This window comes from Protopterus annectens, chromosome 1.part1 (genome assembly GCF_019279795.1).
Source record: "Protopterus annectens isolate FY-2018-M chromosome 1.part1, PAN1.0, whole genome shotgun sequence".
In the NCBI taxonomy this organism is placed as follows: Eukaryota; Metazoa; Chordata; order Ceratodontiformes; family Protopteridae; genus Protopterus; species Protopterus annectens.
The window spans coordinates 620405239-620420000 of NC_056726.1; the positions used below are offsets into that span (position 1 = coordinate 620405239).

Consider the following 14762-nt stretch of genomic DNA (forward strand, 5'->3'; position numbering starts at 1 on the left):
CTGAATTCACTTCTCACTTCTCACCATAGCTCTCAACCTCTTAGCACAAAAAAACCTGGGCAAAGCCAATAATTGGGGAATACAGCCCCAAAATGGGGAAATTTTTCAAATACTGAGCTTATAAACTTAGAAAATTGCTAGAATAAAAGGTTTTGTGTTACCATTTATTTTGTCTGAAATTCAAATGCCTGTCATTATTTAGTGAATTCAATCCTTCGGTGATTTGCCACAAAAATTCTGAAAACCAGATTTAATGAAGAATAGAACAAAAATATATTCAAGAGAAGGTAAACACTTGCACTACACCACACTCATCACATAGTCCTACTAAACCTACACCACCAAAATCCACACACAGAAATACAAAAACATTTGCGGAGGCTCTCAATAATAATATGCTCAAGCAACAGAGACCTCCAAAGCAGAAACGCTAGCAACCTCCACCCCCCAACACAACCAAATGACACACACCCACAGACTCAGTGTGCCACTCAACCACAGCCCATAAGGCAAAACAACGTACCCAACACACTTGTCATAAGTGACTCTATAGTCAGGTACACTGATGTACCACCCACCAGGCTAAACAAGGAGAAGGTTGCTGTCAGCTGCCTGTCTGGTGCCAGGATCCGCCACATAACCCATGCACTCAGGTCACTCCACAACAAGTACAAATATGACTCTGTCATTGTCCATGTTGGTGTGAATGACCTGACACACATCTCCCTGGACTACATGAAAAGAGACATGGAAGAGCTCTCTGATCTTGTAGCCAAGGCAGGCATGACCATAGCCCTGAGTAGTATCCTGCCATCTCCCAGAATATTACCGCAGTACAAGGACAAAATGATTGACCAACAGTTTGCTAAGCTTCTGGTGTCATTTTAAGGGGATCCAGTATCTGTTTGCCTGGGACGATATGGTCGACAGACCACGATGCTTTGTCAGAGCTGGCCTGCACCTGTCACCGCTGGCATTCTGGATACTGGCTAAGGCTTTTGCTGCCCCTAGAGTGACTTTTTTAGGCAAAGTTCAAATGACAAATTCACCACCATAACAGGAACAGGCAAGCAAAATCTAAGGGTAATGCTACTCAATGCTAGAAGTCTAAATCTCAAAATGCACTCCCTCGAGGCACTCCTTAAAATGAAGAACATTAATATATGTGCAGTGACTGTGACCTGGTTCAAGGCTCCAGAGAGCACCCCTGCATTATCAGGCTATAACTCATACCACACTTTTCGGCCATCTAACCTGGACTGGAAAACACCAAAGATGGAGGTTTGTCCATATTCATTAAGGATATCCACACCTCCAGGCTAGTTGCTCAGCATAATGCATCTGAGGTTATCCAAATGCAACTCTGTCTAAGTTACCAGTTGTCCTTCATGGTGAACTTTGCCTTTTCCCTACTATAGTGTGATCTTGGAGTTGGTATATTTAGTTAAGGGGTGTGGGGGGGGGGGGCAGCCCATGACATAGGGGGTGGGGTGGGTTTAATTTGCTTCGGTTTACAGTTTTGCATTGTTTTGTTTTTACGGACACGTGGCTATTTACCCTGAGTTTGTTTGTCTTTGTTCCAGGTGTTCATTCATGTGAGGTTTTGGCAGTTTATTCTCGGTCTTGTGGGATTCAAAATTTTGGCTTTTCGGTCTTTTCAGTAAACCCATATGTGTGTATGTATATATACATTTATATAAAAAAAAAAAAATATATATATATATATATATATATCTTTCTAGATAGATATAAGTACACACACACACACACACACACACACACACTTCAGTGTTGCTCTTTTAACGTAACTATATCTAGTATTGTACCCAGAAAGTGAACTGTATTTTTGATTATTTATAATTGTGAACTACAATAGATTATTGTCATTAAGAATGTTTTACTTTTCATTCCATCCTACTATGTGTGGAGTGTAGAGGGAGTAAAAGCAATATAAAGAAGAACTAAATGTTAATCTACTTTTCTGTGTAATGCAGTAACCCTTAGCAAATTGATAGAGATTCTCTTGAACATGTTTGTTTAACAGGAGAGTTTGATACAGTGCAGAGTCCCTCAACTCCAATCAAGGATCTTGATGAAAGAACGTGTAGGAGTTCTGGATCAAAGTCGCGGGGAAGGGGTAGAAAGAATAATCCGTCACCACTCCCTGACAGTGATTTGGAGGTATGCCTTTATTTAATTGATGAATGCTTAAATAAAATGGTACATCCACTTGAGAATCAGAAAGTAAAAAAAGAAGGGAGTTTACATTTTTTTTTTTTTTAATTCTTTGTTTTGTTGTTTGCATATGTACTTAGGAATGGCTGGAAGTTGTAATTCAGTACTAAATATTCCAATATGATTTTTTTTAATTGTGACAGAAGTAAGGAGTTTTTAGTCTGTCTGCATTCCTCAACAGACATTATTTGTCTGTATCAGGCAATATTATACTTTATTACTGACCTTTATAGAATATTGGTATGTTACTGGTAGCCCCCATTGAAGTTCTGGGAGCTGTAAAGAGTTGCCTACACATTTACACAACAGTGAAGGGAGTGGGTTGTTAATAATGGTTCTTTGATTAAATCGTTAGAATGTTTGATGACTGAAGGACAATCTTTTGCTTTGTTTTAAGCGATCAAGTGACTGTTTCATAAATGCCTCATCATACACCTTATATTTCCGTCTGTCATCACTCATACTTTCCAATGCTGTCTCTTTCAAAACCAGTGATCCCGCCTTGTTCTTTGGAAAGGACCAAACTACACGAGGGGGGACATTTGTGTGTGTCAGCGGTTTTACTGGTTAATTAGACTTTGCTTTAAATTTTCTAACCATGAGGCTACTGAATGTGAACTGTCATAATCCTTGTGCACTGAATTATTTTGTACCTAACGTTGCCTAACTCCTTGACTTTCTGAGCTTTTTAAGTTTTAATTTGTATTCTGAATCCATTCTCTGTATTATTTTTACCTCCATATTTGCATGTTACTGTTTCTTGTGTCTGGATTGTAGCTGAAAGTGGTCTGCAAGGCATCAGTTCACTTACAAATCTGACAAATTTGGCAAGTGGCATAAATGAATACAGACACATTTTAGTTTCTGGCTGTCAAGAGGCTAGAACTCTCCTGACTCTAACATATTGCCCATCTGGCAGAGCATGGGTAACTGCTGCCGTACGTGTCTTTGATGTATTTCGTCACATCCATAGTCTGATTCCATTTCCTTAATTGTTCAGTGATATTATTCTTATTAGCTATTTAGGCTCTGCCAGTAAAATAGGGCTTTTTTCTCTCATTTTGATTATCAGTGTTGTGATACTGTCTTTTGGGCAGCACTGTTTATGTTATAGCAGTATTCCTTTTCAAGTAGTCTGAACTTCAGAGAAAGAGCTGTCACTAACAGGCAGTGTAATATGTGTCATGCTGCTTCCTAGAGATAGTATATTAACCTCAGACCACCTGAGTTAAGATGCTCACACAAATCTGGATTGAGCTCGAACAGTTTATCAAATTAGATTAAGCTTAATTTATTTATTTACAAAGTGTGGATATTCTAAAACTTAAATCACATAAGGAATTTAAAATTCGTTAGTACATTGTAATACAGCATTTAATATTGTGAAGTATTGCTAGTCTGGATTACTATTTTTACATCTTTACTTTAAATAATCGTAATTTAGATGTACAAGGTAATCAGATTAAAAAAAAAAAAGAGTTTCAGAATCGTGGTTAGAAAATACATGGAGCCCATCACCAAGCTGCACTTGCTTGTTGGTGGAAGAGTAAGGTATCACAGTATTAAAATGAATGAACATTTAACTGTAGTTTCAGATGGTCATGCTTTGAATCTATTCTGTGTCAGGTAACAGGTAACCCTCCATACACACACCAAAATGACTTTCTGTTTCCCATGTGTGTTGTCTTCAGCATTTGATATTTGGAACATGTGGGAGGAGCACCTGCAAACTGTGTTTCAGTGATGCATTTAATATTATTATTGCATTTTGTTTCTTTTGAATGTGATATACTTATTTGTCATTTTTTTTACCGTTGTGTATGACAGCCATCGTGGTATTCTTTATGATAAATTGTGATGGTCACATTCAAGACTGAATGCTTTAATTAAATCAAAAGGTGCTTGAACAAAGTATTAGTTTAAGGGTGTGCACACTTATGCAACCAGCTTATTGTACATTTTTTATTTTTCATATTTTTCCCCTAACAGATTTGTTTGTTTTTCAGTTGAATTGTACAGATTATAGGTCATTTTAAAGGTGGGAAAAGTTTTGAAATGATTTATTGTGGTCTCATTTTTTATGTCACAAAAATCTGGCATTTTAACAGGTCTGTAAATGTTTTGTATCCACTGTATATTTATATATATATATATGTGTGTGTGTGTGTGTGTCTGTATGTGTGAGACCTATAAGTATTTAAAAGTTAAAAATCTGGTAATAGCCACAATCGTTGGTATTCCAAAGATCCATAAAGATGCATTAAACCCACCCTTCAGGCCTATTGTGGTGGGCCGAAGTTCCAAAACATACCCTTTTGGGGTTTGTGTGAATAGATGGTTGAAAGAGGTGTATGGGAGGACTGAGCACCTCATTAAATATTCTTCGGACTTTTTAGGTAGAATAAAAAAGACATTATGGGACAAAGATATAATGTTTGTGACCATTTATATAGTTGACCTTTTTTCTTCCTTGCCTGGAGAAGAGGGGATGGAATTATGTATAGACAGTATTCGTAGATATACTCAGTATTCAAATGATATGGTTAATTTGGTTGCTGACTTCATGGGAATAGTTTTAGATTATAATTATATTTTTTCTAAAGTTGAGTACTTTAAACAGCAAAAGGAATGGCTATGGGTGCATCTAGTGCTCCTATGTATGCAAATATGATTTTATTAGAATGGGAGCATATGAAGGTTTTCAATAGTGAATTTGTTTAAGCACATAAAATTATATGTGTGATTTTTGGATGATATGTTCATTTTATGGAAGGATGCAGAATCAGGGATTATGGATTTTATAAAGTATTTGAATAATTCATTCAGTTTTTTGTTTAATTCACTTATTCTAGCAACAAGGAATGAATAAATTATTTAGACACTCATATTTCAAAAGTTGGAGAAGTTTTTAAGTCTAAAATTTGTAGAAAGCCCACGTTCAGCAATTCTTATCTGGAATTTTTAAGTTGCCATCCATATAGTCAAAAGAAAAGTATAGTAAAAGGTCACTTGATTAGAGTAGCTTGTATGACATCACATTTAGAGAATGTACATAATGAACTTATGAAAGTAGTTGATATGTTTTATGCCAGAGGGTATCCCAAGAGCTTGGTGGAAGATACCTTAGGATACGTGGAATCACAGTGGGGCATAAGATATAATCCTTTATTGGGTGTAGGATTACAAGATAAAGAGCCCATTAGTCAAGGGGAAACCTATGAAAGAGCCTTAGTTTTACCCTATGGCCCTAAACCTAGGTCAGTTAAACAAATAGAAGTTAATTGGAATATTCTTAAATGTAGTCCCAGTATTTACTCTATACTTGGGTCCCATCCTTCTTTTGTCTTTAGGACAGGAATGAATATAAAATTGAGCTTAGAAAGAAGGTTGTATAACAAAGGCCAAGAAAATGTAGGAACACATAAATATGGGAGATGCATGCAGTGTAAGTACATTATAGATGCCAAAGAAGTTATTCTAGAAAATGAGCTGGAGTCAAAAGTAATATTTGTGAAGGGCAGTTGTCAAACGACAGGTTTGATATACTTAGCTAAATTTGTGGGGTGCCCCGCATTTTATGTGGGTAAAACGGAGAGACGTCTCCAAGATAGAATTTATGAGCACCAATACCAAATAACAGCAGGTAACCACAACAATGCCCTGTTTAAACACTCTTTGACATGCCCTTGTTTTAGGAAGTTTGAATTTGGTATTATAGAACGTTATAGAACGTGTTTTACCCAACCCTAGAGCAGGTGATTTTACATCACAGATTGAAGAAAGAGAGTTAAGATAGCAAATTAAGTTACATGATACTCATAGTCCAGGATTAAATGAAAACATCTCCTTGATGCCCATACTAAACAAGAGGGTTATTACTTAATAGCATTTTATTATATTTTATAATTGTTTTAAATAATTAATTCATATGACAGTTATATTTGTACAAAGTTTTTGTATTAAACTAAAGTTATTTCAATTTGTGTAAGTTAGGTGTGTTGGTGTATACACTTGGTACCTTTAAAATGTAATTTCTTGTAAATAGGTTAATTACTTTTTTAGTATATAAGGGTGCTTGCTGTGTGTTTTAATTGATTCTGATGAAGTCCCTGATAGGGGATGAAAAGTGCTCAGTCGTGTTTTTTTGGTGATTTTATGTGCGAGTAAAAAATCATTTCAAAGACTGCCTTGTTTTGTCCTTCATCCTACTGACTACAGTGTTCATTTTGGAATATATATATATATATATATATATATATATATATATATATATATATATATATATAAACAAACACAATGATACATGTAGGAAAAAATGGTGTTAGCTTAGACTGGAAACACCAGGGACAGAGAAAGAATGTTTTACTGATCGTAAACACTTAAAGATAGTGTAAATAATCATAGTAAATCATTGCATCTGTAATATGATCGCAAATATAGTTAGAATTAGGCAAATGAACATCTGAATAAAAGGAAATCTTGCTTTTAGGGATATCTGTAGTTAAAGATAGAGGGAATAGACAGGAAGTATTTGGAGAAAAATGCCTAAGGAACTGAAATATTGGAAACAAATAAGTCAGGCAGAGAATGTAATAGAATGGAAAAAGGCTAAACAACTGTTTGGAATGCATGACAGGGACTAATTACTCTGTAAAGGACTGATAGTAGAATATCAGCAGAAACTGGGAGAAAGGGGGCATAGAATGAAATGCCAGCCATAGTAAAACTTATGATAGAACCAAGAAGAGATGATGAAGTTAAAAAAGGAATAGTATGTAGTAAGTACAAAATGCTCTTTGAGAATTATAAAAATCAGTCTTGAGACAAATAACAGAAAAGCAATCAAATTTTGTAGGGCACCCAAGTAAGCAACAAAATCAAGGAGATTAAGAATATTTGCTTGTAAATGTTTGCATAGGTATTTATGTACCCCACATAGACATCCCAAGATTACCCACAGGTGGAGAGTAAATGTTAGAGATGATGGGATGAAAATAGGAGGCTGGGGACATGTGTTTTGAGAGTATGTTTGGTTATGGATAGGTTTCAGTGAAATACGAATCATTTGTTTTTAGTTGATTTCTGTTTCATCAAGAATTGCGGTAGTGTACAGAAGTGTTTGTGTGTGAAATTATTGAATAGTGCAGAAGGCAAATGTGTCCCTTTCCCACTGTTTTGCAGTATTGACGTTGGTGTATATAAAGTAGCGGGGAAGTGTGGAACACAGTCCACCACATGGCGGCTCTGGGGAGGTTGTTCCCCCCATTCCCTCATCCACAGACAAGCACACACACGCACACACTAGTACTTTTTTTCTGAATTTTTTTTCTGGTTTTCAGTGATACATTTCATGATGTCTTTTTCTGGTGGAATGTATTTTGACAAGAACTGTAGACCGATCATACTGTACTCCTGAAGTGACTTTTTTAAACTTGCACTACACACAATCATGGTAGAAATTCTGAGAGGACAGGTAGCCATAAATAAGGAAATTATTTACTGAGCTTGCATTGTTGATCAAGAGGTACCAAGGTACAAAATGGCTGTGTTGAGTTTACGTATTATGACAGCCAAAAAAGAAGTTAAAAGAAAATGGAAATCAAATATTAAACAAACATTGGCTGGCATATTGAGCATTGTGAAATAAATACAAGAAGAGATGAGCTCTCCAAGAGAGGCCATTTAAGTAGATGTCATCTATAGTAACATTCAGAAGTGTACCTAGGGTGGGGAGAATGCGGCAGCCTCTGCAGGCCCAAGGTATCAGAGGTGCCATCCTTGGCAGATGCTGATTCAATGTAGTGCAATGCTGGTATCACATTTGCAGCTGTGGCTGAAGCACTATGACTTCAGTGCTTTATGTGTGATCAGAATGTAGCAAACCACTTGTTACGTTTATAGCAATTGGTTTGCTCTAAGTATTCAGAAAGAAGACCCCTTCCTTTGTTATTGAATCCTTGGAGGACATTGAGGCCATTTCTTTTGCTCCTTATCTCACAGAGAAGGTTGTGGCTTCTGGGCTGTGGTTCCCAGACTGGGAATGTACTTCAGGCACTGCAACATCTACGTATGGCTCCGGTATAACCATATGAAGGAAATGGCTAATAGGCAACAGATGACTAAGAATGTAAAGAGAGTTGGAAAATTGTAAATAATGTTGAAGGAAAGTACTTTTATAAAGGAATATTGTACCACTTTACTGGAAATGGTCATAGCATATGAATGATTTTGGTTATATTGCTGTTGTAAAGTTTAAGTGTGGAAAATAAAAGTTGATTACAAGATGTTAATGGGACAACTAATGAATTCAGAAAAAAATTATCAGCGTTTTGTCATTCAGGAAAGAGAAAGAAGGTAATTCAGTTGATAAACTTTGTCTAAAGGGTTAGTCAACTCTATTGTCTTTTGCTATGATAAATGTAAAAAATACTCTGGAAGGCACAATATGGGCACATTCCACTACGACAGCAGATAGGTCAGCAGCCTAATTTAGAAATTTAGTTGCCTTTACTAAACTGTACATGTTGGGAGCATGATCCAGAGATGAAACAGGTTTTGGTCTGGCTTTGATCCTAAACCGTCCACCTCTAATGTGTATCCAAATATTTGCAAGACTAACCAAATGTTAAAACTTACTGTTTCACTGCTCCTTCCTTGAAGTATTGACCGGCCCCAAAAGGTATTAGAGAGGTTAGATAGGAAAACAAGAAGGGTGCTTCATGCTCTTCAAATGATTAATAAAAATCAGTGCATACCAACATTATATATTCCCTTTTCTGAAGGAGGTATGGGCCTCTTTGAAATTGATTACATGTATAGATATCTGCAGTTGTGGACCGCATACATATATGCTGCCCTCACAAGACTCAAACATAGTGAAAGTTTTGAAACATGAGGAGAATAAGTCTAAGATGACTCCCCTGCTTAGTCTAGCAGAAGCATATCAGTGTCAAGTGGGAATGGAAATCAAATCAGAAATAGATAAAAGTCAGGCAGCAACGACATGTGCCAAAAAACAAAAGAAAGAATGTAAGGTGAAGGATCAGATGAGAAGGCAAGATATGTGGAAAATGCATGAATATAGCTGCAAGTATAGAAAAGTCCTGGAACAACCTTATGTTGATCGGAATCGAACGCAGGAATGGTTATGGAGAGGCAAATTCAAACCAAAAGATGAAAGGTTAATATTGGCAGTCCAAGAAAGTAGACTACATACACACTGGTTTACAAAGTCCATTGAACATGTGGAAGAAACAGAAGTCAGACATCTTGTTGCTGGCTGTGACATACTAATGGCAGAAACTATATACTGAAAAATATAATAATGGGGCAAGACTGTTGCACAGGGGATTGTGCAAACATTATAATACGGAAGTAGGTAAAAAACACTAGAAATATGAGCCACAAAGCATCACAGAAAATGATGATGTCTACATCACATGGGATTACCCATTACCAACAGTTCAAAAGGTAGATGTGAGAAAACCGGATGTAGTGGTCCATGAAAAGAAGACAAAAGTAGCATTGATCACTGAAAACGACACACTCATTGACTCAGTGTCTTGCATACAGAGAGACAGAAAGTAACAAAATATCAGGATTTGCAGGCAGAAATGAGAGCAATGTGATAGAAAGATGTCCAGACAGTTCCCGTAGTAGTAGGAGCAATGAGTCTCATAAAAAAGAATCTACAGTTGGATTTGGATAAGTTACCTATACATGTAACTCCATACGAATTGGAGGAGGAGTCACTACTGGGCACATTACAGGTGCTGTGAAGAGCACTTCTGGCTAACATCAAAGACTGAAACAATACTAATTTCATGAACTTTAATCATACTTTGATATAGTAATGGGGTCCATTCCCATCATGGTATTAGAAACCCAGAAGACTTGGAGAAGAAGTATAAGTATTGCTGTTTTGAATAAGTTACTTAATATAGTATGTCTGTGTGGAAAGGTCACTGTAACAGTAAAGCCACCATCTCTCCACTGCCCCAAAGGAATTATACTTAGGATAGTTGATGTATGGGTTTACCAGGCAGTTTTTTATAGTTAGTATTTTAGTATTCACAATAGTTCAGTTCTGGAAAAAGGAGTCTGAAGCAAACCCATTTCCTTGTAATGATCAAAAATAAAATTATAACAACACTTGTTTTATATAGGTTCATAGGTTGGTACTAGGCTATCGGCCCTAGGACCTATAGAAGCCTAGCCATAACAGTTCCCAGGCCATTTCTTTCCACACTATTTACTTCCCTGGACCCCTGTCTCCTTTTGAAGAGAGCCATGGGTGTATCATGCACTAACCAACAAAATTACTTTAGAAAATTAGTACAAGACCGGCACTAGTCCTCCCAAGGAACAAGGATCCGGTTAATGAAAACTCTGTCTGGGAAAAAGGGAATGGTTGGTGGAAAAACCCAGGTGGTATAGTTTATTGTTCCACTGGCTTCTCCTCAAGAACTTTCTGCAGTGGTAATTACCTTATAGACAGCTGCATTTTCTACTGTTTCTGACTTTACCCTCAAATCATATCCCTGCAATATCTGTGACCCATTGCAGCACTGTTAGCTTGTATTTCTTAACTTGATCAGACATTAGTAATATATGTGAGCTGTACTTTCCATAAGTCAGTAAACTGAATGTCTGTGTAACTGTGTAGATAAATTATAGTTTATTGCTTACTCTCTATTATTTATATCATATTTACAGTGAAATATTCTTCTGTTTATTTTATGTTTTATTGTGTATTTTTCTCCCTGGGCTACTACTGAAAATGGAGCTGGGCCCTGGTGGCAGTCCATTTATTTTAAAGAAGAAAAAAAGTAAACAAATATAGATCATGCTTGCCATCCGGGCCTCTGCTGAAAACAGGATCTGTGGATCCTAGTTGGACTTTCCCAGTCAACAAATGTTAAATAAATAAATTAAATAAATAGTGCTAAGAGACAAGAAAAATCTCATGAGATCGTCTAAACATTTTTGAAACAAACTGATAAAGTCAAGGAATGGCTCTGTCATTGAACTGTCAGTCAGTTAACACTTAAATGCACTAATCAGTTTCCTTATACTTTGTCAAGTGTAAACTAGATGAGATTTCAGCTCCTTGATTTCCAGTCTCCAGTGTTCATCTCCACAGTCACTGTTTCAGACAAGAAATCACTTTCAGTGCAATTTGTATTTGTGCAGTGATGAACTGTGTGTGGGTTTTCCTGTTTCTTCTGTGATTTTGTGACTGTGGAGTTCGTATGTTTAAATATGGAGGTATGTGTGAAGCTCTTCACACACTGTGAGATTTTTTTTTACTGATTTGGCAAGCTGCAGTCTTACAGGTTTTAACTTGATAGAAATGTGGGTGAAGCACTTCAAAATCAAGAGAATGGCTAAATATAATCATTTGTGTATCTTAGACCGTATGCCTTGGAATGAATGCTTGCTTGCTTATTTATTTATGTATTTAATTTATTTATTTATTTATTTATTTGATTGTTTGTTTTTCAAAATGATCAAAATATCAGTGAATTGACATTTTAACTTCTGCAGCATGAATACATAAATAATTATTTCCTATTATCATTTATAAGGTACATAAAGTAATTGGCCATTTAAGTAGGCAGTTTTCTGGTTCCATCTTCTCATTATCAATCCTTGGCCATACATGCCTGATCTGGCGAGGAAAAAAAACATCTGCATTTCATACCTCTCAACCTCTCAACACAAGAAATCTGGACTAAACCAGAAATAATGGGGGGCAGGGGTCCAAAAATACAGACAAATTTAAAATATTGCTCCTATAAACTTAGAAAGTTGCTAGAATAACAGATTTCCATTATTCTATATTTTCTGAAGGAAATGAAGTCTGAAATTAAATTGATTGTCATTATTTAGTGACTTTAATCTTCTTCAATTTGCCAGACAACCACAGATTTTATGGGGAACAGATCAAAAATAAGAGGCAAAAATTTAGACATTCTTTGAAAATCTGGACAGTTGAGGGGTTTGATCTGCATCCTTACAAACCCTTCATGATATATATTTGTTAACTGTATAACTGATTTTGTCTAAGTACACTGTTTTGCTATGACCTGGGTCACTGACAGAAAAAAAAACATAGGCAGAGTAGCATGTTTTCCAGAACTTAATATCAATACAGTGAGATGAGAGCAGATAGAATGGAAATAAACTGACACATTTGTCAAAAAATGTAAATTTAATAGCTTCTAAGAGAGGCACATTAAGAATGACATGTCAGCTTGTGTAAGGCCTATAAAGAAATTCAAGAAGGAAATGTGTATGAGTGTGTTAGTGTCTTTCTATATATGTCGAGAGAGAGAGAGGGACATACATGCACGCGAGTGCGCACACACACACACACACACACACACACACACACACACACACACACACGCACAAAGTATGTAACCTATAGTGGAGACAACCTTTCATTGCACTATGAATACTCAGAAAACTACATAGAGACCACATTCCACTGAAAGGCAATTAAAAAGAAAGTCATTGTTATGACATCACACCACTGGACCAGTAATCAAGGACCCTCATCCCTCACCACTGGCAACAGTGGGGGATGTTCACTGAGACAATAACAGGTACACACAGAGTATTTCCAGATGCAGCTCTCTGCATCAAGTGTAGTTTCCCTTAAGAGTACACAGAGGCCACAGTCAGTCCAGGGCTGGTTTCTCCCGATCCCCAATAAGACTCCCTACTGGCACTGCTATAGAGTTGACATCTCAGCTGAGTGACCAAGCCAAGACCTCTAGCACCCTCTCTGTCCAACCAGTTCTTTGTGTCCCTGCCCAAGTAGCTGACACACGCACTCTTTGAGGTTTGATTCACACACACACACTCCTGGGAAAGGCTGGCACAGGTTTACTAGTTATGCCCCCTTCTGCCCAGACTATAAGGTAGTTTCTATTGCCACCAGTGACTCCTTATCTGCTACTTTAAGGGCCTTAACAAAGGATGTCCAATCTTACTCTGTAATATTAATACAAATGGTAGTTTGACCCAGAACAAGGCTATTAGGATTGGCCCTCACAGTGTCACCAAATAAATATGCAAGTACTCACAAAACTTAAATATCTCTACATAGATCAGCCACAATGAAAGGTTTAAATATATTTAATAATAAATAAAAGAACAAGACAATACTAAATATATATTCACAGCGGCATCAGCGTTCAACACCACAGGAAAGACTTAAAATAACATTGCAGTACAGTCTCAAATAAATAAATAAAAACATCTAAACTAAGCTTTACTATATTCCTGAATGTATCTACAAGAATTAATATTCCCTAGTGACTTTCTTCATTAGAGCAAGGCAGATCTGGTGAATGGATCTTATGGTTGTTGTCAGGTCCAAGACAGAATACTTTCTCACTAAGAGACTTCTTACATTAATATCTAAAATGTTACTGCTGGGATAACTTACAGAATGGCATCACCTCTTGTCATCTAACTCCTCGTTCCCAGGCAAAACAAGCAGTGATGGCAGCTGGTAGCATTTAGCATACACCTGTAAAAATACATCGACAAAGGCTTTGCTCAGATCTTTGGCAGATGCTGGCAGTCATAAAACAATTGCATTCCTTCATGCTTTCAAGACTAGTAATTAGTTCACCCTAAAGACAATACAGAAAGCTTCCTACCACAGACTTTGCCTCTTGCTGCATTAAAAACTGAAATATACCATCTTTTATGGCCTGGCCTATCAAGTAATTTAATTTCAAACATTTTTCTAAAGTTTGCTGGACTGAGGCTAACCTCCTGTATTCCAGTTTCCAATGTTAAAATACACACATCCAGTTATAATAGAGCATGTACATTTCTGTTCTCTTCCATTAGGGCACACTGTGGTTACATCTCAAACAGCACTTTGCAAATACCTTTTCAACACACACGTCTGTGCAAGCAGTTTGATATACACATGACATACAGTTCTAATACATTTTTAACACAAGCGTCTTGTATAAATCATTTTGATATTCACCAATGACGTGTAATTATTTACAAAATTCCAGCTAGCTGTACTGGCAGTACCTCCTTTTGTCACAATTGTACCCTTAATGTAAACCACTTTGAGATTGTACAGTAGCAAGTAAAAGGAGAAACGTCCTTCATCCAGCTGTCTGCCAGTCTCACACTAAATCACCCAGTGATGAAACAGGTAGCTTCAGCCTTAAAATATGATTCCTGTTTCATCAGTCCAGCCACTCTACAGTACCAACTGAACCTATAAACACACACACACAAAATTGTTTGCTTAATTTTTCATTATCTTTAAGGCCATCATCTAATCTAAAAATGTTCAATTATTTTTCTTTCTGCTAAAATAAACTTTTTAAAAGGTTGTTCATAGGCTACTGTCTAAATAGCACTTGTTTTTAGTAACTTTATAATTATGTTTCTATTAATATGCCAGCTATTTTATCTGTAGTTTGAAGCTTTTGATTTATAATCATTATGTGTGTACGTGTGTTGTCTCTAGCAATCTATACATA

General features: G+C 36.6%; 1 protein-coding gene across 1 annotated transcript in view; it reads left to right on the plus strand.

The window, feature by feature from the left end:
- The window catches only part of EYA4 (EYA transcriptional coactivator and phosphatase 4), a 3122134-nt gene that overhangs the window by 2624969 nt on the left and 482403 nt on the right, over window positions 1-14762 (plus strand). Inside the window, exon 12 of the mRNA XM_044077094.1 lies at window positions 2045-2181. Within this exon, the coding sequence (XP_043933029.1) occupies window positions 2045-2181 (137 nt within the window). The remainder of the gene's footprint in view (window positions 1-2044; window positions 2182-14762) is intronic.